This window comes from Lissotriton vulgaris, chromosome 4_1, assembly GCF_964263255.1.
Source record: "Lissotriton vulgaris chromosome 4_1, aLisVul1.2, whole genome shotgun sequence".
Lineage (NCBI taxonomy): Eukaryota > Metazoa > Chordata > Amphibia > Caudata > Salamandridae > Lissotriton > Lissotriton vulgaris.
In genome coordinates, this window is record NC_141691.1 from 89,334,484 (window position 1) to 89,362,277 (window position 27,794).

A 27,794-nucleotide genomic window follows, 5' to 3' on the forward strand; every position below is an offset into this window, starting at 1 on the left:
CCCACGGAGCACCCTTTACCAGAGAGTGTTTGTCGGCCACTGTGAACCCCTCTACAAGAGAAACTCCTTACAAGAGATCATTCCGTTGACAAAAAGATTCTTACCAGAGAGGGCACCCTTTTTGCCATAGGAAACTCCCTTTCAGAAGGTGTTTCCTCTCACCAAGATCATATGAAACATATAACTCTTATCAGAGAGTTTTCTGTTGCATAGAACCCCTTTTTCCGGACAGAGCATTATTTTGCCAAATAGAACCAGACCTCAGAGATGCTGTTCTGCAGAGAAACCTACACCATGCCACATGCAACACCTTATTATCTGGCTCCATAGGGAGCCGGAAACACCACAGAGTGTTTGCTGCCACGAAGAACCCCTTTAATGGAGTTATTTTGCCAAGGAAAATTGCATTACCAGAGAGTTCCCTTATGCCATTGGGAACTTCTCTGCCAGATAGTGCAGCCTCTCACAGATGTCTCCAGTGTTTGACTAATAACTCATACCAGAGAGTCTCTTTGATTCACAGACACCTTTACTAAAAAAAAAGTAATAACCCTTTGCCAGGGACTTCCTCTGCTACAGAAACAATGCTAATAGACGAACTTCACTCTGACACAGAGGACCCCTCCCGCCCCCCCAAGAAAAGTCCTGCTTCTAAGGAGAAACCCAGTACTAGAAAGTACCCACTTGGCCACAAAAGTAAGGACCAGTTAGGTCATCCACAAAAATTGTGTCTGCAGTTTATTCTCTTGCTTTAAAGTGTGCCCCAATTGTTACAGGTCGCTCAACAGACATGTCAAGCAGGATTTGACGGTGTGGTGTCGTCTCAGGATCCCAAGAGACTCCCTCTAAATATTGTTTCAAGTTCAGAGGTCATTTCTGCTCATTTTTGTAAGCTCCTTGGAGGCATTTCAGACCTATTCAAGGCTGAGCACAGACTAAGAGCTGACAGAGGCTTATTCCAATTAACATTCTGACAGTATAGGCTGTTAAGTATAACTTAATAAGTCACTTCTCTTTAATATTTATTAAAATCCAACTTCACCACTGAATTGGATTTCTAATAGCGATTAAAACATGGTGGTTTCATTATTTTTTGTTGCTGGTCCTGTTTCTGAGATACAGTGTTGATTTTTTAATCTTTACTTAGGTTTACTACATGAGACAGCTAATCCTGCCTAGTGAAAATAGCTTTTTGGGCCTTGTCACTGTAGGGACACGGTAATAGTAATTTTCCCACTTTTAAATACAATACACCCTACCTTGTGGGTTGCAAGGCCCATATAGGGGTGTATTACTGATATTTAAAATGGTGTTTTTGACGTGTCAAAAAGCGTTATTTTAACCAATAGCATTCCAGGTTTTATACTGCAAAAGTCAGGCTACATTGGTAGACCTGAAGCCATGTTTTCTTTTGTGACACTAGTGTGTGATACAAAGTGCTGCAGAAACTCCTGTTTCACTATATTTTAAATAATTCTTGCTTAACTGCTCTGAAAATAGTTTTTTTAAATATTTTTTTAACGTTGCAGTCTCTTTTCTTATTTTTGGTGGAGCTTGATTGACTCAGTAGGAATGCCAGCATGCGTCATTGTTGGCTTTGCAAGTGTTCACTTTGCAAGTGTTGCCTCCCTCATTGTCTGCTCTTAGATGCATTGTCATCCTGTAATAAGAAAATCTGTGAATCTGATAAGTTCATTAGATAAAGGTGGAGGTGAAAGCTTAAGTAGGGATCAGCTAGGGTAGGTGTAGAGTGGCGCGGTAGTGTTACATTACCTTCGCTGTGTACAGCAGTAGTGTTAGCTTGTTAATGTTGCCATGGTGCCCTCTCGAAGTCAGCCCTTATGCTCTGTTCTGCGCCTTGCAAAGCTGCCGAATGCTTGGTATGCGCAAGATTGCTTTACACGTTCAAATGAACAGAAACATTATTTGTTTACTTACATTTCCTTGATGATAACAGTTTCTAATGCGTGCGTCTGTGTAGTGCTCCATCGGGTGCAACCTGGCAAGCTTTAAAAAAAATGTCCAACAATAGCAACTTGGCACCAGCTGGACAGGATTTTTGTCCCTTTTTTCATATTTACTTTTGCAAAAACGTGCTGAAGGCTGGGGGGGTCACAATAGATTCATCACATTGCACCCAGTGAAGAGGTATGGAGAGGGTCCAGTGTGACCATCAAAAAGTTTGAGTTCAAATATAATAGTAGGTCATGGGGAGGGCCACTGGAATTATGCGATCCTGTGTTTGCTGCTTCTGCTTTATTTTGCATAATTATCCCTCATCTGGCGCATAATCTGTAGATAAATTGTTTCTAACTCAAAAGAATCAAAGCTTACTGAAAACTGTGGCTGTGTGTGTGTGTGTGTGTGGCTCTGTGTGTGTGGCTGTGTGTGTGTGTGGCTGGTTGGGTGTGTGTGGCTGTGTGTGTGGCTCTCTGTATGTGTGTGTGTTTGTGTGGCTGTGTATGTGTGGCTCTCTGTATGTGTGTGTGGCTGTGTGTGTGTGGCTCTCTGTATGTATGTGTGTGGCTGTGTGTGTGGCTCTGTATGTGTGTGTGGCTGTGTGTGTGTGGCTCTCTGTATGTGTGTGGCTGTGTGTGTGGCTCTCTGTATGTGTGTGTGTCACTCTATGCATGTGTGTGTGTGGGAGAGAAGCAGTGTGAGAGCGACAGCAGTGTGAGAGAGACAGCAGTGTGAGTCTTCTAGGGAGAGCATGGTGTGTGGGAGAGCATGGTGTGTGAGAGGCAGCAGTGTGAGAGACCTTTTATTTACGTTTTGGTTTTTGAAACATAAATAAAACGCATTGTTATCTGCAATATCATTAGCTCAAACTCGCGTAAATACGCAACCTATTGCATTGCAAATGCTATAGGTCTCGCATTTGCGAGAGATTAAGCTATTGGCATTGTAAATGACAATGCCATTTATTTATTTATTTTCAAAACCAACACTTAAATAAAAAATTTGTCATTTACAATTCCAAAAGCTCAAACTTTTCAAAAGGCGAAACCATTGCATTGTAAATGCTTGTTGAATCAGAGGCCTCATTTCAGAGCTAATAGAAGTCTGTAGGTTGTGGACACCCCTGGAAGATGGGGTGATTTGTACATGGGCCTCAAAGCCTAACTCCGTCAGAAGCCCTGCTTTGCCTTGACACGGGGCCTCTTGCGAGGCTTTGGGTGTGTGTCAGTGCGGATCCTAGCTACAACCCTGGCCAAGGACTTAATCTGAGGGCCATTGGTCATGGAATTCTATGGAGCCTTCTACTCTCCCTTAGGGTTGGAGGAGATGGCCTCTGGGCCGGGTGTCGGTTCATGCGGCAAGATGCCGGAAGGACCGACGTCCTCACCTTTCTTAGCGGCGAAAGGGTCTTGTTCAACAAAGATGTTCGGCATGTTGGCAGTAGACTGCTGGTGCATGTTCCAATGCACCAATGTCTCTTCGTTCCATACGACAGAGGTTTCTTCCAATGGAATGTGAGTGGGTTTGCCACCTGGTCATTCTTTTCATTCCAGCCTAATTTTAAGTCCAGGCTGGTATGAAATATTGACAAAAGCAGTAAAATCCAGTATTTTTAAGTCTCTGTAACAAACTTAAAACAACCAACACACTCCGAAATCATTTAGAAAGTATTTGAGAGCGATCTATATAGTGTCAGAATGATTATTAGAGAAAACAGAGGAACATTTACCTTGTTGGAAAATAATTCTGAGATTTTGCACAAGTGCTTTTTCATCTACTAGCTCTTGGCTACTCCAGAACAGCAAAGGCTGGGATTTTGTTCACAGAAAGTTGGCAACCCTAAAGGCGAAGCAAGCTTCAGAGAAGGCATTGTTGTATCGGTGGAGAAACCGGGGTTACAATCCTCATGGTGATCTCACTTCACATGCCACTGGGCGCAGTACTGGACGGACGTCTGTTCCAGGACACTATGGGATCTGCATTCTCAGGTGTATAAGATTGATGCAAAGGGACACGTGACCCTAGAAAAGGTCTGAGGGCCATGCAGGTTGGGGACTCGGACGGTGGCCATCCAGGGATGTGGTCAAAAGAAAATGCAGATGACAAATGTTTTTCCACTCTGGAGGGCATATTTACTCGAAAATGGCGTGGTGTTTCAAGCCAGCTTGCTGCGCCGAGCTGCGTCATTAGGAAAGTGCAAAGATGCGTCGTATTTACAGCAATGCGACATCCCGGTCCTTACCTCTGTACTGGCGCACAATGGGCTGCCTAGTGCCAACGCAGGCACCCTTGCACAATGATGTAAGGGTGCTTGCATTGCAGGGGTGACTGTTTTTGTGCAGGAAGGGACACCTTCCGGCACAAAAACAATCATTGATGGTGTTTTCCTTCATAAAAAGAACAAACAATGAGGAGAAATAAAGTTATTTCTCCTTGGGGTGGCGTTAGAATCTCACGCATTCCCAGGTTTACGAAACCTTGTAAATCTGATTTATGTTCCAGAATCCATGGGTGTTGAATGGGAACACCCACAGCAACACCCATGGAATGCCCCTTTCAAGCAGACTAATGTGTGAAAGGGGACCATATTTACAAGGCCATGAGAACCCACGCAGGGTTGCTTTGCGTGGCCTTCCAAATATGGCTCAGCATAGGGCGTCAATGGAGCGTCAAAAGAAGTCACGTTCGGGTGGCACAAGGGCCTTGTAATAATGCCCCTGGGTGTCGAAGATTCAATGTGTGGCCCTAAAGACATGTGGACTTTGAGTTGGTGCCGGCGCTTGTGACAGTCTGCCACAAGGTGGCACTGTCTGGCTAATTTAGAGATGGCCACAACAACAGTTAATTATTAACGCTATATTCATTAAAAATGACTATTACCTGCCGCCCAAGCCATTCTTAAAGCTTTGGGGGTCTGAAATAGTCTGAGTTGTCACACTTGGAGGAGTGTGATGGTTAATCGTTGTCTTGTTACTATCATTGGCAGCATAGCAGGACAATGTATAGGGCACGCTGCAGTGGCCTTCTCTCGAGAATCCTGGCACTTATTTTATTACAAATTAAGCACTGGTTGGTGCACAGGTGCTTTGGCCACTAAGGGCGGAGTCACGGTACATCCTGAGACTCTAAATTCTAGATCCTTCTTCGAACAAAAACAGCCAACAAACATCTGAGGACAATACTAGAAGGCAGGAGCATACAGAGTATGGTATCTATAGTAACACATGCTACAGAAATAACTTTTTTGCTATTGCACAGTGGTTAATTGCACAAGCGCTTAATTGTCAACACCCACTTATGACAGTCTATCACATGGCTACTCATAAACATATGCATAGGGGCCACAACGAAGGGTCTGTGGTGTGACCGAGGGCCGCACTGTGGCGGTAAGGGGTCCTGGGTGGGTCAGGGAAAGTTTGTAAGGAGGTCTAAAAAAATGTGCAATAAACTGGCAAACATTTATTTGCAGGTTACCTAAAGTTTAGTGGTGCAGGACACTACAGTAGTTACTTAATTTTACCTGCAAATAAATGCCTGCCCCTTTATTTAAAAAAAATCTGAATATTTAGTGCTCAGCAAGTAAACCGCTGCACATGCTACTGTTCACATGGGGGGCCACATGTAAAGGTCAAGCGGGCCGCAAGTGGTCCCCGGGCCGTACTTTGGGTTTCACTGGTCTATCACATGGTGGTGCTGCTCATGTAATTTAGAGATTTAGAGATGAGCAGATCAACGGCTGTTTGTGAATATAATATACATTAAATATTATTAATACCGGTCTCCCCAGCAATTCCTTTAGCTTTGTAGACCTGGAATAATCTGAACATAGAAGAAGCAAATCATCGTTATTTAATGATTGTTTATGTGCAGGAAGGTATATCTTCCTGCACATGAATAATAATTCATGTAATTTTGCTCTTTTCTAATAAAAGCAAAAATCGAGGGGAAATAAAAGTATTTCTCCTCGTTGCGCCAATCTAACGCCTGCTTTTGCATGGAGTTGGTTTTTGGGGCTGCCTCAGATTTACAGATTCTTCTAAAACTGGGTCAGCGTCAAAAAGCAATGGATGTTGCGGTGAAACACCCAACGCACGCCCCTTTCACACAGAAAACTGCGTGAAAGGGTACCATATTTACAAAGCGGCGTTAAGCCACAATAAGTGGCTTAATGCCACTTAGTAAATATGGTGCAGGGCATTGCACCACAGGAGCATCAAAAAAGTGTCGTTCTGGTGGCGCCATCACCTTGTAAATATACCCTTAAGAGTGAGCGGGTGGAAGTCTTGACAGTTTGCAGTAGGTTTCTTGCTCTGCTGAATTATTGTTTCTCATTACTTTTTTTAAGCAAAATATGATTATGAACTTTTCCCATGCTAACCAGAACAATTAGCTTAGCCATGATAGCTCACACTCTCTATGTGCTTGGACAAGTAGTGTTACAAAAAGACAAATGAAACTGAGACAGCAGAATTACATTTATGAGTTCTTTAATGGCTCAGGCTCCCTTTCCCTCACATGACTCCCAACTTTACAGCCACAGCACCCACGAGTCACTCAACCTCTGCATCACACACTCTGCACATGTTACAAAAATTTCTTAAATAGAAAATGCACATAAAACCCGTGCATTGCCTGTCACGGGATTCTTCAGCTGCAAAAATACAAAGGAAGGCATATATATATATATTAATATTTCAACTGTACATTATTTATAAGGGGGACGTGCCCAAAAGACAAAAACATTTGTAAAACAGATTAGAACACAATGAGACAGAGCTTTAGTTTTACAATCAAATACTGATGATAAGGTACAAACGGAGAGTAAGAGGTTATAGCTTTTAAAAAGATGCTCCTTTGTTACAACGCTTGATTTCTGCTCTCCAGAATAACAGCATGGTTTATCACTCTGGACACAAGCTACAGGCTGCCACAATGCCTTGACCTTGGACCAATACAGATAGACCAGTTGGTCCCAAAGGTTGGTGTCTGAAGAAAGGCACCATCGCAGGCATGATTATGTCACTCGTCATAAGAAGAAACAGAAACATGAAACAATTATATAGCACACTTAAATAGACCAGGAAATCAGCTGGGAAAATGTCAAAGGGAAATACCCAAAAGTACAAAAATAGAAAACACCAACACAAATGGGAAAAGAAACCACAAAAAAACACAAAAAGGAAAGAAAGATCTGCAAAACAAACTAATTTACACATATTTACATAAGCCACTGAGTGAGAAGTCCTCCCTACAAATGTGGCATCATGGTTTTAAAACAGTAAGAACTGTTGGCGTTAGGTAGTGAGCACTTCAAATAAAATGTTTTGATTGGAAGCGTCTCATGTAATGGCAATAGCTGAAGACGCAAGTCCAACAATCAGCCAATGATAGTCCTCATTGACACGTAGCACTGTGGAATTGGCCTACGAGAGCATCCAATTATTCAGAATTAGTAGATAGCAAGTGAGCCAGGGCACATTTGAACATGTGCTACGTGGATCTCACTGAGAGAGGTTATGTCAGCGTGTTCTTAAGAAATATAGAAAAAAGCGGGGCATCATTTTACAGAGATATGTGGCCAGAATTACTTTGGCGATTGTCTTATTCAAACATAAGAAATAAAAGTGTAACGTGAAATAGCAAGATATGGAATGAAAGGTGGTGCACTCAGATGGGCCTTTAACACGTCTAGATGATAGTTTCTCGTAATGATCATTGTGGGCTTCTTCAGGACGAATACCAAGGTCATAGAGAAGTGATATGTTCTATTCACTATATCACTCTAAATTCTGACTCATATCTTTGCCTGATTTCCTACTTATACTGGACCATAAAACCAACATTTAGCTTACAGAACAGGGGTGGGCCTCTGTGTGATGTTAGCCAAACGCTGCTCTAGAGAAGCGTCTGTTTTAGTTTACAGTACGGTGTTGCAGAGAGTTTTCTTTTGGGCCTGGGCAAAGCACTACGCTAGCGTAGTTTGCGCAACTTCGCACTACGCTAACTGCACGTAGCAGTGCGAACACGCGTAGCGTAGCGTAGTGCAGCAGTCATTTTTTGCTTGCTTGCGGTCCTCAACATCAAGTTGGCGACCGTTAGCAAGCAAAATGACATCCTGGCGAGACTTTTTCCTTGTTCGCGATCAGCAACATCAAGTTGCTGATCGAGAGCGTGGAAAATAAACCTCCCTGCGAGATTCTCAACGCGGGGAGGTCTGGTTTCTCATTGCGAGTGGTCGCGTATGCTCGTGACCACTCACGATGAGAGACTACCAGTCCACGTTGAGAAAGCTGCAGCTCGAGGAAAAATCTCCTCAAACGGCAGAAAACTATAGCTCGCACTGTGCAAGATGCCATTTTCAATGATTGCACAGTGCCGGATGCTTGTCCGCACTGTGCAATCATTGAAAACAGCATCTTGCACAGAGCGAACATGCTACTACGCAGTTCGCGTAGTGCTTTGCGTAGCTCGCTTAGTGCAAAGTGCACTTTGCGTAGCTTCGCGAAGCGCTACTTCGCAAACTACGCCCAGCCCTAGTTTTCTTCGGGCACACCAGCAGCTAGAACATCAAGAAACTAGAGTATTAGGGATCTCCTAAGTGGTTCATCCAAAACTCACACAGGTAGAAGGTATGTTACAGAAGATGCTACTAATAAGTGCAGTCAAAACTAAGCTACGCATCAGAGGGTCATGCTTGATTAAAGCAATAAACAAAATAGCAATGCTATCTTATCATTTTCACCAAAATATTGAACAGATCACTGATAGAAGCACGTCTCATTGATAGCATTTAAATGCCCATGATGTGAGAAACAGGTGATATAAAGTAGATCAGAAAAGAGAAAGGTGTTTTTAGGGTTTGGCTGATTAGTTCTAGGACCAATTTATCATGGAAATTATTTTTTTCTGTTTAAGCTACCATATAAATTTGTAGTTAGTACAGATAGGGATGAGCCAGCCAGACTATACAATGCGAGGTGCATTAGTAAAAATATGCTTTTAATAAATGTAAGAACATTTTGTGGCTTTTAGCACCCTTTTGACAACCTTGCAATGAATGAATTTTGTGATCTAGTGCATTCTAGTATCGCCCATTCTCATGGTTTCTGCATCGCAAAGAGAGTGCAAACTGTTCATGCCTTGTCATACTGGCATGAACCAACGTGGCACCATTTAAACACTATATGAGAAATGGTGGACATTTTACCATCTTATAAGCATCTTATTTCTAATGGGCTTCTGGTCCCAGGTGCAGTCAATGGGAATTCTATGGCATTCTGCTGAGGCTTTCAGATGAGGCACCAATGGTAAGGACAGTAATAGGGGATAACAGTGGGGGTGAGGTTGTCCTAAGGAACTGCATAATTAAATCCACACAGACATGTATCATTGTCAGAAAAAGAGTTTGGCATAATCATTTACAAGTTCCTGATTGTATCGCCCCCTTACTAGTAAAAGGCTACTACCGAGCACCATGCACACGTGCATGTTTGTCAAGATCACCTGAATGCTGAGTGTTGTGTCCGATAGGATGTTTACGGACAGTCACCCATTGTATCCTACCCCTAGACGTCACCTACCTGAACTATATAGGTCAAAGCGGAAGTCTCCCAACTTCAACCAGTCCACTAGCTAAACACCACATTTGGCACAGATTCTCAGTTTCATTCACATTCAAGAATGTAACACATTTTGCCAGCCAGGGAAAGGCTGCAGTTGAGGTTAAAAACATTAAAAGCATCTTATCTACACAATAAAAATGTCTGTGCTGTCTTTCCACGTTTGACAAAGCTGAATCTTTGGTTGTAGCCGTTCCCCAGTGTGCTGGAACAGTGTCTTAATAGATGCATGATGTGACTTGTGGTTCCATGGTTCAAGGTCCATCGTTTGTCGAAGACCCGATGACCTGTGCCTCTAGACACCGAAGCAAGGCTATCACTCCATTGTTTGTTCTTCGTAGGCCAAAGGGCTCTGATCAGGACGCAGTCGTCTGTACCTGCTCCTGTTGTGTGCTCTTGAAACGCAATGCAGCTGCTAGCACACCGATACAAGGCAGACACTGAGGGCTTTTCATCATCGACTCACTTTTTAACTCTCTTTTCCAATTCTAAGGCAAAGAGAGGCGACTAAAGGGTGTCCCATTGTCCTTGGGCATATGATAAAGATGATAAAATGCTGATTCTTTAGGCAGAATCCAGGAGATGTCATTTCTAGGTTGAAAAGCCAAACTTCAACAGCAAGGTCTTCCCCAGGAAGTAATACTATAAAGCACGTTGCCTTGAGCAGGAAGACAACTGACCTGGCCACTGTCCTCCAAGCAAGAGGTCCCAGTGAGCAGGTTTCTGTGGACAGGTCCCTCATCCTGAGGCCTGGCATCCAAGGGTTCACTGGGTCAACTCATACTCCAAGCCTTTTCAGAGTTTTGTCTCTGGGCCTACTGGGTTCAGGGCTGGGAAAGAGTTTCGGATCCTGGCCAGTTCCATAGCACAGAGTTGTCCGAAGACCTTGTTGTACCATTCAGGAGAGCGGCCCCTAAAATAACAAAAAAAATGTGAGAGAATTGTGAGGGTGAGAGTTAAGACATGAAATTCCAATAAAATAGCATTCACCTAGAAGAGCCGCCCTGCACTGTTTAATTAGACGTTCTAATATAGCGTTAACAACAGATTAAAAAAGTATAAACACAAAACAAAACGTTAGGGTGATCAGACTGCTTTGTCATACCCTTCCATTACCACATCACAACACCCCCACCAATACACTGATCCACAAGACTGAACCCCATATTGAATAGCATCAAGGAACCCTCTTTAAAAAAGCCAAAAATTCACAATTCCTAAAAACATTTTTAAAAGCCATAGCAGTTTTAGTACAAAAAAGCAAACACATTAAAAGGCAGCCTTTGTGGTCTACTGCATTGGCAGCTGACCACAGAAGAACATGAGGCGATGAGGCAGCAAGGTGTGTTTACAATTCCTTCTTTACATAAATTTACAGACGTCGCCACAGGACACTAGTAGGTGGACTAAAAGAATTCTCAGTAACAGGAGATGCATATAATGGAAAAGAGCAGGATAAATAAGGGAGAAGTGAAACAGACAATGTGTGGAGGGGGAGGGGCAAGAGAGGGTTCCAAATCCAATATGGAAATCCAATGATAAGAAAGAAAGAAAAAGGGGGATTCACCCCCTGAAACACCAGAGTTAAAGAAATACAAAACTGCGGGAAATTGAAAGAAGCTGGGTTACAAATCTGTGTAGGGAATACAAAAAAAAAGATAATAGTGGGAATGAGTGCCTAAAGTTCAAAAAGAAACAAGTAAAAGAGTCAAGAGAGAAAGAGCAGGATGAGTGAAGAGGCATGCGGGTGGGTTAGTGTTAAGTTCCTGATCATGGTTAGCGCCGAAGAGAATGGTTGCGGTAAAGGTGTTTTTAGAGTGACGGATGCACAGTGTAAGGAGTAGTAGCATGACGTGCTTAAGGGGTTGAAGGTAAAGGGAGGCTGCTTTGATGGTAGTCCTTGTGGTGGTAAACAGTAAGTCAAGGCATTTTTTTTTACCTGAGCCTAGTCTCTCAAATCTCAATAGTTAAGTTTCATATATTGCGCATACGTTTTGTTCTTTTTATTACAAATAAGCTTTTTCCATAACTTTTGTACAAAGGTTTGGGTAAAAAATATCACACAGACTACCAGACAATACATGTTTTTTGTACCAGCTGGCAAAACTTAAGTGAAAAAATGACACAAGTTATTAATTCTGCATGTAGAGTTAGGAATGCAGCTCAGTAAAAGCAGCAATTCTAAGACATGCCCTTTAATACAATAAACAGCTACAGACTGGAATATATTAAACAAAAAAGCAGATGAGAAACAGCAATATCACCTTATTTAGGTTATGAACTGAAAAATCAAATAAGCACTTCCAGCTGGACAAACAAAATGAGTTAAATGACTTTAACTATGTGCTATAATTTGCATAAAGTTTAGATCAAGGCGCTCTAAAATGAAGAATGGTCACGCGTAAATGGTCCCAGCATGATGTGCAGCCTCCATGGAAAATCCAGAAGAGGACGGCGAGCACAATGTGTGGGAAGCACGAGCAGCGTATAAACTAACAAAAAAGAAGGAAGTCGCCACCTAAAAATAGACAAACTAAAATTCAAACCCAAGCGTTTCCTTGGTAGAGTCCATAAGACTGTAAGGCTTGTTAAACCTCTGGCATCTGCTTTTCAACTTTTTTGCAGCACCAAAATGTAAAGCATAATGGATTTACACCCCCAAAGATCTAGACCTCAGGACCCAACCAAGTCCTGACTCCACTTTTTGGCCTTACCTCAGGTCCACCCTGCAGATGTGAGTCAGTTTGGAACGCCCCATTCCACACGGCTCAATCAGATACTGGGAAGTCAGTACCACGGCCTTGACGCCAGAGTCCAGTTCCACCTTCTCGTGCTCGAGCGACATGGACACAAGCACACACGACCCCCTAGGAAGGTCCGTCTGCCATTTCCTGTAAGGTGGAAGAAAAGAGAGAATTTAAATCTCAGATGAAGGGCACGTCAAAGTGCATTAAAATAGCGAGTATCCTGGAGTTTGCTTTTCCTATGTTTTTATTAAGATTAATCTGGCCCGATACAAGTTATGTTGTCTATTTACCATAACAAAACATTTTCCAAGAGGATTCCAGATTTTATACATTTTTATGTTTTGAAGAAATTCCTAGGTCAAGATTTTCAAAATAATTTTTGGTTAGTAGGCTTCTTCGCGACCAACTCAAAATAATCAGTACGATCGTTTCGGCAGGAATGGCCAGCACATGTTTAAAGCATACAGGATAATCACATACAACTGATTAGACAGATTCATGTATAAGTAATCTTGATTAAACTAAAGTATAAATTCAAAAGTTGGAGGAGAGGATGTGGCTTAGTGGCTAGAGTGGTTGAAGCTGGGGAACCGGAACTTATTGGTTCAAAGTTCTGATAACTAGCAAGGCCACTATTTGTGATTCTTTGTCATACCTCAGAACTACAAAGTCTCTGCAGGGGTGTGGCGCCATGCTGTCCGTCACGTAGTGGTACACCTCTGTGTTCTTTTCCAGCGTTTCGACCACCTTGACCTGAAGCAGGTCATCATCCCAGAGGTGCCGCTCACGCAGCACTCGGTGCAGAACTGTCACCGGCGGGGCTTCTATTTCTGTGGAGACTTTCCATAGGCGCAGCGGATGCCCATCACCAACCTGCAGGGGTGCAAACAAAGAGAATAAAGATTGAGGGACAGATTTACCACTTACTCGTGCGGCGCAGTGCACCAGCTGTAAATGATGCGCTGTGCTGTGTGTAAAGGAGAGATTCCCTAGTGCGGTGCTTGAATCCGCTGCCATGCGCCATGGTTGCACAATGGTACAAGGGTGTCTTCGTGAGTATAGGTTTTGTACTGGAAGGATAGCCTTCCAGTACAAAATGCTATTCATAGACTGACTTTAACCAGTTTCCCTCTTTGTATGTGTGCGGTAAAGTGCAGCACACGTACAAAGTCAGAAAAGGAAGGAGAAATGAAGGCGTTTCTCTTTCGCTGATCCTACTTCAAAAGGGCGCCGTTTTCTGACGCTAAACCCCGTCTACTTTATTTAGTAAATGGGGTTTAGCGTCTGAAACCTTGGGTGGTTGCATGAGAACTCCCATGCTCCACCCATGGAACGCCCCCTTGGAACTAAGTACTGTTTGCGTTTCTTTCACGTTATTTCCAGCGGTGAACAAGTTTTGCTCTAGAAAGTAAGTCCAGAAAAAAGATTTTGTGCCGATTTGCGTCCCTTTTGTAAATCTTAGTAAATCTCCCCGTAAGACTCCTCTTCATCAGTCATCTGTTTATAACAAAGGAAAATTGCACATTAATGTATACGGGGTAGATGGTGCAGCTAGGCATAGAGCCGAAAATAACTGATTTTACTATTAACCAGTGTGATGGTGCTTAATTTACCAACTTCAGGTGGATGAAAGGCTGAGTTGGCCTTCAAAGGATTCAAGAGTGTAACCTTCTGATTACATCAGAGATAAAAGGCAAGCATTTGAAGGATTAAATCAGAAGCAGGGTTGCACAGAAGTATCGCATCAGGGACTTCAAACCCATATTTAAATGGTGCAGGCTAAACAAGGAATGTGTGAATTTCTTTTTACCAACGTTAGGGCTGTCATTGCTATGTTACTCGCATAGCTTTGAGGACATAAAATCGATGGTAATCTATTTTTACATACATTATTTCTACATACCATTTAAGGATAGCACAGAATGAGATGGGTAAATAGGTGGCATCCTGATGAAGGCGATCAGAACCCAGGACTAATGATGAGACCGAAACATTCACTCACCTTTTTACAGGCAAGCTCAGTGTTCTGGGGTCCAGCCACACTAAGCCATCCTTTGAATTTCTCAGCAGACTCGCGAAGCAGGCTTTGGACGGATTCCTCAACATACAACTGGAAGTCACGGCCTTCACCCTTCAGTTGCTGATTCAGCTCCTCGAGGGACAGTGGGTGCGGGTCAGCGGACACGTAGGAGTTCCGTGACTGCAGCATCATGTCATGGGGGATCTAGAAAGGAATGCACAGACATTAATCCATAGGCACCACTACGGAGACACCAATTCCAATATGGCCGCCAAAATGCCACAAACTCTAATCAACCCATCATTTCTTGATGATGATCAAATATTCTAAAACGACCATAGGGTGTTGTATTGTGTCTACAGCTCACCTGGAAGAGCTTTTTGCACTCTATGATCATATGTGTGAGGCCCTCAGTGGCAGCCATGTGTTCATTCAGGTCTTTCTGGTCGGGCTGTCCTCTGCCTCCCTTCTTCTGTGTTATTCTGGAAATAAGGGAAAAAAGAGGATCTTCAGCACAAAATAAGCCAAAGTGTCAACGAGGTGCCAGAACCTGAAGAATTCCATCTAGTAAATTGTCTATGTAGAAGATGGTGAGAAAAGATCCAGAATTGTACATGAATGGTTTGTTGTGGCAAGGAAATGCTCTATTCTAGCAACCTGAAGACCATTTCTCTAGCACCCACACCACCTCAAGCCATCTTCCATCAACAACCCAGATTGGTTGGGCACACGGATTAATCCTCTCTTTGGTATACCAGTACTTTCCTTTCACCCCCTTATCATAGGGCTGCATAGAAAGTGGCATAAAGTGTCTCCAATTGACCCTGCCACCGGCATTTTTCAACTGGACTGATTATGCATGGATAGAAGTGGAAATCTATTGCGCCACACAAGGCTTGTAAAAAGGGTTTGCAACCTTATCCCAATCGCAAATGGAAGGGGGCATGAAAGGGTGATCCCCCTCTCATCCGTGATTCAAAAAGGAATGTAGAAAGGATTTTTGACTACAAATGCTGTTGCAAAGCATTGATCAGAAACTGACACTCCACAGGGGGTGGTGTCTGTTTGGCAAAGGGGAAGCTTTCTCCATGGGACATTTTCCCCTTTGGGAATCATGACAGCATCTTTGGAGAAGCAGGTCTACTCTGGTTAAGGCCTTTGCAAACGGGAAACTTGTTTTTTTTAAAGCAGCACTGTTCCTTTCAATGAACAGGGGCTGCTTAAAAAAAATGTTTCCTGTGGGATTACAAATGCAGGGACAGAGGTCTGCTGTCCCTCGCAGGCCTCCATTCGTACATTTGTAGCCAATTAGCGAGCCTTCCAACTTAGATAAGGGTAACTTTACCTGTGATTACAACATATACTCGCCACTATCTTTTTTATTTTTTGAATAGCATATGTAAAAGTATAGGGGAGTGGCAGGTATTTTTTCTGCAGTCCATTCCCTCCCCTTTATTGCTGAGAATGATATGTTTATGGTTCTAAAGTGGCATGTTCTAATTTCTCAACTTCTAATTCCTGCAGGGTGGGGTTTCTGTACGAGATAGTAAAGCAGGAGTCCTATCAGAAAGGACAAACCAGGGCACCCTCAACACTGTTTAGGCAAGATGTTGGCATTTATATGGGATTAAGTACCATATGTTTATGTTAGGTCTAACGCAGGAGTCAGATTCTATCGCTTCAACCAGGAAGTCCTGCCTTCATCAATATGGCGGAAAGTATTCTGTAAGAAGACAGGGGAAGGTCAAAGAACAGTGGGTAGTATATCTAATCCTAAAACCCGTAAAGGCTTGTTTCTCCCTACAACAGATAGTGTAGACACTCAACATGGCCTTTCTTGAGGGTTCAAATCAGTGACAGATGGCACCTGTGAAGCCATTTTACTTTTAAGTCATATTATTTTTAACTCAATCAGTCGTCATCATGCAAATCACTGAGAAGGCGTCTGCTTACGGTTTACTTGAAAGTGTATCTTCAGTACTGCCAATAAAGTAAAGCAAATGGTAAAATTTGAATTGCTGGTGCGAAGCAGAGATATATGATAAGTTGTGGCTTTTGCATATGATAAAAATTTATAACATTGGATTGATGGGTCAAGAACGGTGAAGAAATGAGGCCTGTTTAGAAAACCTGGTAGAGTTGTCTTGGGCTCTGCAGCTTATATTTAATGCTGTTTGGTGCAAAGCCATGAACTGAAGGTGGAGAAATTCTACAGTCAGAAAGGGGAGGGCTTAGATGGATCCAAGGTTTATCATATTATCTCCAAGTGTTTAAACAATGCGATGAGGCGGTTAAAGATTGCAAGCCCCTTGCAGCTTGGAGTGAGTGAGGCCTCACCTTGTGGAGGTGGACTCCTTCTTGCAGATGTTCAGATGGAAGATAGAAGGGGAGAGGCAGACCCCAAGATTCCCTGGGGTCATCTGGTTCTCATCCACGGAAGCCACATCGCTGAGGAAGTAGAGCAGGCTCTGCAGCATCTCCCGGTTCTCATCGGGCATCAGGACGATGGCCGCCTGGACCGCCTTAAGCCTCTGCTCCTTGGGAACAACTATAGGGAGCAAAGAGACATCACATCAGCGCAGTTCCACACAAAAAAAATGCCAGCGCCTCAACCAAAAAAACACTGGTGCGTAACAATAGTTTTCCTCAATGGATGCCTTATTAACATATGCATAGGGCAATGCCTCCAACAGCAGCTGTCTTCATACCCCTATATTGCCTTGGAGAGGCTGCGGCACAGAGAGACTTACAGAAGGTTTGACAAAGTGAATAGATTGCCCTGTGGAAGGATTTCAACGAGGTACACATAGATGGGAACAGGCTCACACTTGTCTCTTGCAAATTTGATTACATCCTATACTTTTTAATATTTGCTATTTCGTTTGCATTTAAAATGTAAAGGCACTTGCATCTTGGCCTTTATAGATCTGACCACTGAAAAGATGAAACCATTAACCTCTTAGTATTTCTGGCATTTACTGTTTTAAATTAAAATGCACATATATATATATATATATATATATATATATATATATATATATATATATATATATATATATATGTTTTCTATTACTGTTTAACAAAAAGATACAGACACAATGTCCCAGTTTTTAATCATTGATGATATAAAATATAAAGGGCCTGATCCAAGTTTAAGTGTTATTTATCACACCTGATCAATAACTATACAACAGGGTACGTTATTTATCGGGTGTGATAAATAACAGCTATTACAACTTGGTAGGGAATAGCAAGTGTCCCCTGTTAAATTTTAGCAGGTTTGACCTGCCGACATTAAACGACAGTCAAGGTATTTAATGCATCGGATAAATATCAGATGCAGTAATTACATACCAACTCGTTAATTATGACCTATGCGTAAACAGGTATTTATGCATGGGCCTGTAATCAGGCCTAGAACCACGTAAAGCCTGGGCGTTCTAAAATTTACCATTTAAAAGATAATGCCAGTTACACCCATGTTTTCTAATATTTACTATTTAAAAGGTTACCCAATAAACAGCCTTGCCATTCCATCACTGACAAATTACAATATAAATCTAGTTTCCATCACTGACAAGATAAAAATAGAGAAGATTTAATTTGTAAAGCCTTTTACAAGATGGACTTTCCATTACTGATGATATTACATGAAAAAGCCAGTTACATCTTTGCCTTTCCATCACCAATGAAGAAGAAATAAAGCCACTACATCTTGGGACTGTCTAATATTTACTATTTAAAAAGTAAAGCTTAAATCATTAGTGATGCAAAAGGTGAAAGCCACTTACATCCTGGGTTTTCTAGTCACAGCTTAAAAGTTACTGTAACTAACTACCTATCCTAGAAGTTTTGTGTTTTAAATAAAAGGGCACTTATATCCTAGTCCTTTGAGCACTAACGATTAAAAACAAAGCCATTTACATTCTGGCTTCTCATTACTGACAGCATGTAAGATAATTTTAATTACACCCTGGTCTTCCCATTATATACAACATACAAAATGCTGGCACTGATTTTTTTTTTTGGGATTGTTATATCGCTCCTAAAGTGTAAAACGACCTCCCACTCCACATCAGAGCCTCCTCCTTCCTCTTTGAATTCCGCAAGACGATGAGGACCGGGCTTTTCAATTAACCAACCTACCCTAGGCAGGGCAAAGCACACACACCTGCTCAGCGCCAGGATACCCTAGCGAGTGATAGTGTGCTTTACAAATACACATAACATAACATAAAAATAAAGGGGGCGATTCACAGAACTAATCTGAGACAAAATCCTAAACTTACTACTTTTGGTATGCACAGAAGGCATGTAGTAGTAGTAAAGTTAGGATTTTGTCTTAAGTTAAACTTAAGTTAAACTTAAGTTTGTCTTAAGTTTTGGTTTTAAGACAAAATCTTAACTTAAGATAAAATCCTAATTTAAGGAGTAAGTTTAGGATTTTGTCTCAGATTAGTTCTGTGAATTAGCCCCATTCGTCTTGCATTTTGATTTTACCCATCACTGACTACTTAAAAGAATCTGCAAATATGTATTTCTGACATTTTCTATTTTTATTCTCTATTGTAACTGGTCAAGCCACTTGCACATTGGTATTTTTTTGCATTGACTAGTTCACAGATAAAGCCGCTTAAACCATGGTCTTTCTAGCACTGACATATTTCTAACCTATTCTTAAACTGACAACTCCTTTTTCCCCTAGACAATAAACATTGCCTTTCCATGAATAAGTGCAACCGCTATGCTGTCCACCCCCTGTCAATTTTACCAATTCCTTCTTGCCCCATCCAATAGCTGCCAGTTTAAGAAATTAAGAAGCCAGGCTTACACTGATAGATCTGTAGAAAGGTGTCTGTCAATTTGCTGGTGAAGATGGGCTCCGGCAGGTCCCGGAAGTACTGCTTTAACAAGTCTGCTACATCATAGGCCGACTGTTCCTTGTAGTTGACGTGGTCAGGCGATGCTTCGTTCATCTGTCGCAGGATCTGGATTCGCGATTTTACACCAGACTTTCGGAAGATGCCCTCCTGCACAGACCAAAACATAGAATCAGCATCACAGACACTAAACATGATTCAGATCTTACTATTGATTGGGGAACACCAGTGTATTCTTCTTAAACCTGAGGCTAATATGCTGGATTAAAACACTGGATCAGTGGGGGAACGCCGCTCACCTATAGAGGTAATGCACAGCCTTGAACCAACAGCAACAAATTAGAAGTAAATCTGTTAACCCCGTACGGGGGGGGGGTTGTTCTAGTTTAAAGAAGTGTGTAGGAATTTGTGGCACTGAAGTTGATATACACCACAATATTTGTAATGCCTTTTCTGATGTTTCCAGAATGTATGAGGGTGTCCTCACATAGTCATACTCCGCTTCAATGGACTGAATTGTGCTTGGAATATTGGGGATTATTGCACATTACTTTGTGGTATAATACTGTGTGTTGTAACTGAGACTAAAATGCCAATACAGAACAAATAAAAAAATCTGTTAACCCCAAGACAGTACTAGTGAGTCAGAGATATAAGTCAATGACCTTGAGGCAATACCAGTGAATTGAAGATAAAGATGAAATTGAGGAATAAGAGAGGAAACCTTTAACCTCAAGGCAATGCAAATGATTCATAATTGGACCAGTTGCTTGAGGCTAAACTATTGACTGCGAGGGGAAGCCAGCGACTCTGAGGCAACACTAATGAATCAGCGACTAAAACAGGCAAAAAAACTAAATCCGATATTAAACAAATAAACTTGAGGGAAATATAATAAATTAGGCATGAAACCAGTGACCGTAGGAAATACAAATCAAATAGAGGAGGAACCAGTAGCAATGAGAACTCACTGATTCAGGGGTGAAAAGAGTAACCATGGGCGGATGCCAATGAAGCAGAAGTGAAACTACTAGCATTGAAGTAAACTTATTGAATCAGTTGTGAAATTAGAAATGCTAAGGCTATACCAATGGACCAGAGGTGGAACATCTGACGGAATCTGTGATCTTGAAGCAATATCAGTACAGTAAGAAGTGAAAAGAGTAAGTAAACTTCACGTAATGCTGCAGATTCATAAGAGAAACTAGTGACATACATGAGGAGAACCGAAGACTTGGGAGGGCGAGCGAGTACCAGTTGTCTAGAAATAAAAAAACTATACATGAAATCAGCCATCTAGAAATTATTCTATAAACACAAAAGTGAAATGTTCTATAGGCTTGGCCAAACTACATCCCGAGAGTCCTAGATTTCATAAAAGAACTAAAAGCAATTTTTCTTAACAGCGTACAATTCTAATAAGGAATCTATCTAATCCAGACAAAAAGTCTAAATAAAAAGAGACTCTCCAATTACCCAAACTCCCCGCTTGATGCTATCACTCCTAAATGTCTGTGAATCACACAGTATACTTATCGACAATAGTCTCCTGCATGCCAACTAGGCTCACACTTTCTGTATATATATATATATATATATATATATATATATATATATATATATATATACATATACATACATATATACATATATATATATACACACACACACATATATATATATATATATATATATATATATATATATATTTTTTTTTTTATATAAACAATACATCATAAAGATATGATGTGAACTTTACATAGAATTGGGTCACTTCACATCCACTTAGAGCGTTTGTAACCCCCTCTGTGGTCTGGTGTGATTGCCTCTCTATGAGTAGTGCTCTAATGGAAGCGATATACGTCCACATTCCTGGGTACAGCTTAGAGCTGTGATAGCACCTGCTGGCTCTGCCATGACACCCACCTGGTCGAGACATTGGCTACGGATGTACCGCATGGCCTGCTGGATGCTCTGCGGCAGAGGCTGCCCGGTCCTCTGTACATTGACGATTGGTGGAACTCCGAACACTGTCTTCCCGGTGTAGTCCGGCACTTTGCTTCGCTTCATGAATTTGGGGACTGTCCTGTATAGAGGTAAATAAACGGCAATGAAACACTTAATTTCAGATACATTCATTCAAAAGGCTAAAGAAACAAACTACTCTACTAACTAAGATAGACAATTCTACTTACAGAACAACGATAATGTTTTTGTTTAAAATAATATTAAGAGTGTGTTGACCACAGGTATATCAAGAACCATTCTCTAAGACATTTACTTAGCCTAGTGAAGTCCCCTACGCCATGCTATCTTTACATTGATTTTATGTGTATTCGCTGACAATCAGCCTCCATGAGGCCGGATAGACGGAGGTTCAGTCAGTCGCGTCTGGCTCTACACCCCTACCGGTGGTTTCTGATGTGCCAGCAAGCAGATTAAAGTCCCATCTCCTTAATCAACTGTGGTATCCTGTCTACAAGCAGCTGAACAATGGCGCAAATCTACTTCTAAATTTAAAAAATGAAAAAAACTATGAGTAACAAAGACCTTTGTGCAGTTTATAAAACAGAATAGAAAATTTGAGGTTACCGTTCGCAACAATCTGGTCCTAGGGGTATATTTGACACGAACGTTTTCTTCTAATTCGCTTTAATATGATTCTGTCTGAGATAATATTGACTATTAAGGTAAAGTGCATGCCATTGGCAGGTTTCAAATTCTAATCAGAACAGGGCAGAATCATTCTTGCAATGTCCATAACATTAGCATCCATTCTACTGCTTACTACTAATTATTTAACTTTTTACTTTATCATTTAACTAGAGCTCCTCTACTAACTTAATTATTAGTTTATGGGAACAATAAGTGGAAATGCATCTTATAAGAATAAAAATAAAAAGGCAGGTGCATATAAAAACCTATTTTATTGGAATCTTTACCTCTCCATCTGCTTATACCCCGACCCATGCTCATTCAGAAGCCTGGCTGAAGGAATTGGCTGTCTATTTTGTACAGAAAATTACCACTATTCAAGAATCTCTCCTGTCTACTTTTCAGCAGCATACTGTGAGTCTGGGGTGTCCCTTGCCAGACCATGGTCCCTTCCTGTGTGTTTTTCCCCCATTAGATCATGAGAGTTCTCTTGACATCTTGGCAAATCTTAAATCCGGATCTCCACAGGATCCTTGCCCTGCCAAGTGTTTAGCAAATATGGCACCTGTTCTAAATGACCTCGTTAATCCCATCTTGAATCTGTCGCTCTCATCCGGGGTAGTTCCTAAGGCTTGGAAGAGCGCCATGATCCTGCCACTCCTCAAAAAACCAACACTCGACCCTTCAGTCCATGCCAATTACAGACCCATTTCCCTACTCCCTGCTCTGGCGAAAGTGACTTAGAGGTTTGTTCACAGATCTATTTCTAATTTCATCGAGGAAAATGGTCTGTTGCATAGTACTCAATCCGGGTTCCGTGCGAATTTCAGCACGGAGACTGCGCTCCTTGAAGTCACAGACGCCATCAGGGAGGAGTTGGATGTTGGAAGAAAAGTTGTATTGGTTATGCTTGACCTGTCGGCGGCTTTCAACACCGTTCCCCACGCTCTTCTCCTTTCTAGACTCTGGGACTTTGGTCTGCGGGGAACGGTGTGGAGTTGGCTTAAATCCTTCTTAGCCGACCGCCGACAGACAATCTGGGCGCCTCCCTACTCCGCCGAGATGTCACCGCTAGAAGTGGGGGTTCCCCAAGGTTCCATCTTGAGCCCCCTCCTTTTTAACATCTTTATGGCTCCTCTGGCGGTGATGGCGGAGTCTTTCAGCGCCCGGATTGTCACCTATGCTGACGACACCCAGCTCCTCTTTGTAAGCAACAGGGATGGTCTGTTTGATGATGTCCAGGTTAGGGGTTGTCTGAGCGCGGTTTTTGAGTGGTTTGGACGTCATGGACTGAAGTGCAACTCCGACAAGTCGGAGTTGCTCTTCTTTGGTTGCACTTCTGAACCTGATTGGAAACCCTGGTGGCCGCAGGATATGTTCCCTCCCGCTAGCTCATCCTTGAAGGCCAAAAATTTGGGAGTTATTATCGACAGTGATCTATCGTTCGGACCGCATATTTCCTCTCTTACTGGGAAATGTTTTGGCATCCTTTGGATGCTTCGTAAATTTCTCCCCTTAGTGTCCATCCAGCACAGGAAAATCATTGTCCAGGCACTGGTCGGCTCTAGGCTGGATTACGCAAATGTTTTGTTTCTGGGACTTCCCAAATATCTGGTTAGGCGTCTACAAATCGCCCAGAATTCTGCGGCCCGAGCCATCTTTGGTCTTCCAAGAAGAGCCAGAGCCACTGATCTTCTTTCAACCCTACACTGGCTACCTATTGCCAAAAGGATTCTTTTTAAAACTTTGACCACGACTTTTAAGGCCCTACATGGTATAGGCCCTAAATATATTTCCAAACGATTGTCCTGGTATCATCCCTCCAGATCTCTTAGATCTTCGTCCCTATCTAAAATGAATGTTCCCATGATCAAGCGCGCTAGAGCAGGAGGACGGTCCTTTCGTTACTTAGCTCCTCATGCTTGGAATGACCTCCCAATTTCTTTAAGACAGGCTTCTAGCCTTCTGTCCTTCCGAAAGGCCCTTAAAACATGGCTTTTCCCTTAAATTGGTGTTGCTTTCCTGTATCTGCGTGTCCTCTCAGTGTTATGTTCTCCCTTCTTCGGTGGGTTCCTTTGATAAAGCGCCGGGATACTCCGTGGAGTGGCCGTGCGCTATAGAAGTATAATAATAACATAACATAACATAACATAACATCTTTAAAAATAGCATGGGTCCATCGGTTGCACACAGAGAATAAGGAGAGCAAGTACTATAATTGAACAGTAACTAGTATAGCAGTGTGGGCTATGGAAGGACAGATATACATTTCTCTCTTTTTTTATCTAACTAGAAAGCCAGTTCTTAATATTCTGAATAATAAACAGCTAAAGGGCACCAAAAGGGTCAGCAGCTGTATTACACTATCAGCTAGATTCATGAAGCATTTTTGCGGGCGCAAACGGTGCGAATCGCAGAATTCGGCCGTTTGCACCCGCAAAAATGGCATTTGAAATTCATCATTGGATCATGTACTCGTAATTTGAGAAATCGCAAAAAATTGCGATTTCTCAAATTGCGATGGCATTTAAGGAATCTCAGTTTGAGATTCCTTAAATGCTATTCATGACCCAATTAAAAATTGCGAATTCGCTATTTTTTCCCGCTATTTACCGCAAAGTCAGACTTCGTGGTAAATAGCGAAAACTGAGAAAAATGCACTTTTGTGCATTTATCTCAGTTGTATGTTACACACACACATGTCCTTTGGACATGTGTGTGCGCAACATGAGTCTAATTTACATTTCAGGGGTGCTACAGGGTGTCCTGTGGACACCCTGGCACCCTTGAAATCGCATCCTTATTTGCGATTAGCAAATTGCTAATCGCAAATAAGGAATAACTCCCCATTCATTCCTATGGGCCTTTGTGCCCATAGGAATGAATGGGGAGTTATTCCTTATTTGCGATTAGCAGTTTGCTAATTGCAAATAAGGAATATGTAGGAATCGCAATTTATTTTGCGATTCCTACATGAATTTCGTTTTGCGAGTCTGTAATAGCGATTCCTTATTATTCGCTATTACAGACTCGCAAAACATGCCGATGATGAATCGGGCTGTATGACCTGTCCTTCATGGTTCTCCAAGCAATCCTTACTATAAGAATTTCAATATTCCTGACGGTGGGGAAAATTGTCCCAAACCTGTTATGCAAAAAAATATTTCACACATTCCCCTGTGCAAAAAGGTATGTTTAGAAATATTCAGCATACATTTCTACACAATAACTGCCTTCATTTTAAAAAGCTATGAACAAATAATGCCACATTTTTACAAACTCCTTCACTAAGTAAAGATAAATCCAACAGTTTAAAAAACACCTTTAAATCTGTAAATTTTAATTGACATTTACTTCTTATTTGACATAATTACCTTTTTCAACTTTCCAGCAGATAAATGCTCTGTTATAAGAACTAGCAAACAAAGATTTAAGCTTTAATTTTTTAAACAAATCTCAGCTTTTATAAATACCATAGATACCGGTTTAACTATCACATTTTTGTAAATTTTCAACCATGTCTTCAAAACATGCAGCACTGCGGGTTCCCTATATTCGCAGTTGAAACATCTGACTGTAGACAAAGAGGCTGCAATGCCTCCCTTTACTAGCATCCTCCCTGTCCCCAACCCTCAAGACCGCAGTACGCATACAAAAGAGTAAATATTATAGTTCGACACAGCATCTGCGTGACTGTGCGTCAATGAACTGTCCATCTAGTTGGTCCACATATGAAGTTGACATAAGCGGCATTTATTATCCACAATGATCGGTCATAAGTTGTTTAGGATCTCTGCTGAACAGCTCTTAAATGCCTTGAATATTTTTCCATGAACAATAAGAGATTTGCAGAGACTATGCTGCATTTGCGACCGACAACTAAGAACGCTTGAACTTACAGTTTCGATTTTCCCAAGTCCCAGTATTCTTTGTGGTGTTTGCTAAAATAGATGTCTGTGACTGGGTCTTTGAATTGTTTATGGACAAAGGGTTCACCTCTTCTGCTACCTCTTTGTCCCCCTGTCTTATATTCTTATAGTCAGTATATCATCACTGATAGTCTGTCGTCACCGCCATCGGGCTTGCAGTAGTATACAGATAATGGTTTTGTGTTTCTGTCGCTAATCTAGACAGGAATTTGTGTGAAACACACGGGTCAGCTGCAGATCCAAATCCTCCTACAATTCCATCCTTTTTCAGAGTTGGTGAACAGAAATCCCTATTGGGTCAATCAATGGCTACCATCACTCCTGGTGGAATATTGGCATATCTATAAAACTCCAAGATCAAGGGCAGTTGTTTCTTCTATACCTATATTTCTTGGCCAGATCTGTTCTTTTATGTGTGTGTTAGTTGTTGATGCCGCAGTCCTTTGCCTATTTCTGGCTCCCAATATTCCAGTCCTCCTTTACAGTCTAAGAGTTATATAACGCGGTTTCGAAGGAGTGTCTATTTGGCAAAAGATAAGAGGCAAAATTAGGGGCATATTTATCGTGTAGTTGCATCGGTTTTGCACCACGCAGCCGCGTAAAAGTGCGATGCACCTATTAAAAAAAGACATGAAATGCCACCTTGTGTGGCCCTGAGTGGCTTGATAAATACAGAGTAACGCAATGCAGTGCAAATCGCTGCATTGCCGTACTCTTCCCCACTGCGGCATTCTGTGGGTGATGCGTGGGTGTTCCCATGCCTCCACCAATGGATCTTGACACATTCTTAAATTTGCAGAGATCTGGGAATGCACCAAAACTGTTACGCCTCCCCAAATGATGCGTAGCAAGCAGAAATGTGTTTATTTCTCTTTGTTTTTTCCTCTTTCTCTGTGTGCTGCAGGAATATGCCTCAGGGGATTGCTTTTGTGTAAGAATGGACCATCACAAAAGCAATCCAGCTTTCAATGCAGGCACCCTTGTACCATGGTGCATGAGTGCTTGCGTTGGCGCTAGGCAGCCCATTGTGCGCCAGGGCTGGGAAAATGCAAGAATGCACAGTATTAGGAGAGTTTAGTTGTAGTGTGGTTCGGGTGTCCTGCTAGACCATTTGGTACGTGGTGATCAGCAAACAAGGGGTGAGACTAGTGACAGCAACTCAGCCCACCTTGGGTAGATGACCGACATTCAGTTTCAGATTTACTCCCTCATTTCACCATATACTTTGAGGCATAGGAAATGTTTTAAGGAATTTAGTTGCCTTCTGGCACACTTTGCAAGTCTGTGGTTGTTTAATTCTTGTAGCTTTGTTGTGATTTTCTTTTTTAAAAAGGTAGATAGATTTGTTTTCAATGTCTAAGCACTTGACCCCTCCGAGTACACAGGATTAGCGCCAAGGTACAGTTTCGGGACGAAAGAGCTAGGATCCCAAAGTTTACCCTAAAAATGCAGTGCAGTGAGGTTTATGGGACAATTCTCTGTTATTTACTTAAAACCCAGAGAGAACAAGATTCTACTTTCAGTGTTCCGTACACTGGCAATTTTATGATTATGGAGAGTTATTCATGTTTTGGAATAGGTCTTACCAGATACTTTCCTCCTCTCAACTACCCCATCATCACTGTGATGACCCCAGCAGTCCCAGCCTTGGTCAGACTTCTATCGGACACTCACCACACCCAGCCGTTCTTGTTTGGGACGGAGTACTTCTCCATGATGGCCGTCAGACGCAGCAGCGAGAACTTCTGAAGCAGGTTCAGCTGAGCCGCCGACTGGCGGTTGATTTCCAAGGAGGCGGAGTTTAAGCTTGGCCGGTGCGAATTTTGAAAGCTGTGCCAGCGCCATCCCCTGCCGGAGGAGAAAAAAGACAAAAATAGACATGTTGACAGATAAGAACCATAGTACTGGTACGGGCAGCCCCATCATGTAGCCAGATAGTATTCACGTTGCTTTCCCTAACAAAGATAATGACAGGTAAAGATCCC

At 42.0% G+C, this 27,794-nt stretch overlaps 1 protein-coding gene across 4 annotated transcripts in view; it reads right to left on the minus strand.

Annotated features, from left to right (window-relative positions):
- Nucleotides 1-6,429: 6,429 nt before the first annotated feature.
- STARD8 (StAR related lipid transfer domain containing 8) overlaps nucleotides 6,430-27,794 on the minus strand; it is a 565,518-nt gene continuing 544,153 nt past the window's right edge. For all 4 annotated transcript variants that reach the window (XM_086918342.1, XM_086918343.1, XM_086918345.1 and 1 more), the window contains 9 exons: nucleotides 27,484-27,657; nucleotides 21,152-21,311; nucleotides 19,177-19,375; nucleotides 16,683-16,893; nucleotides 14,713-14,827; nucleotides 14,328-14,549; nucleotides 12,981-13,198; nucleotides 12,293-12,469; nucleotides 6,430-10,491 (listed from right to left, as the gene is read on the minus strand). In XM_086918342.1, coding sequence (XP_086774468.1) covers nucleotides 10,374-10,491; nucleotides 12,293-12,469; nucleotides 12,981-13,198; nucleotides 14,328-14,549; nucleotides 14,713-14,827; nucleotides 16,683-16,893; nucleotides 19,177-19,375; nucleotides 21,152-21,311; nucleotides 27,484-27,657 — 1,594 coding nt within the window. In that variant the 3' untranslated portion in view covers nucleotides 6,430-10,373. The remainder of the gene's footprint in view (nucleotides 10,492-12,292; nucleotides 12,470-12,980; nucleotides 13,199-14,327; nucleotides 14,550-14,712; nucleotides 14,828-16,682; nucleotides 16,894-19,176; nucleotides 19,376-21,151; nucleotides 21,312-27,483; nucleotides 27,658-27,794) is intronic.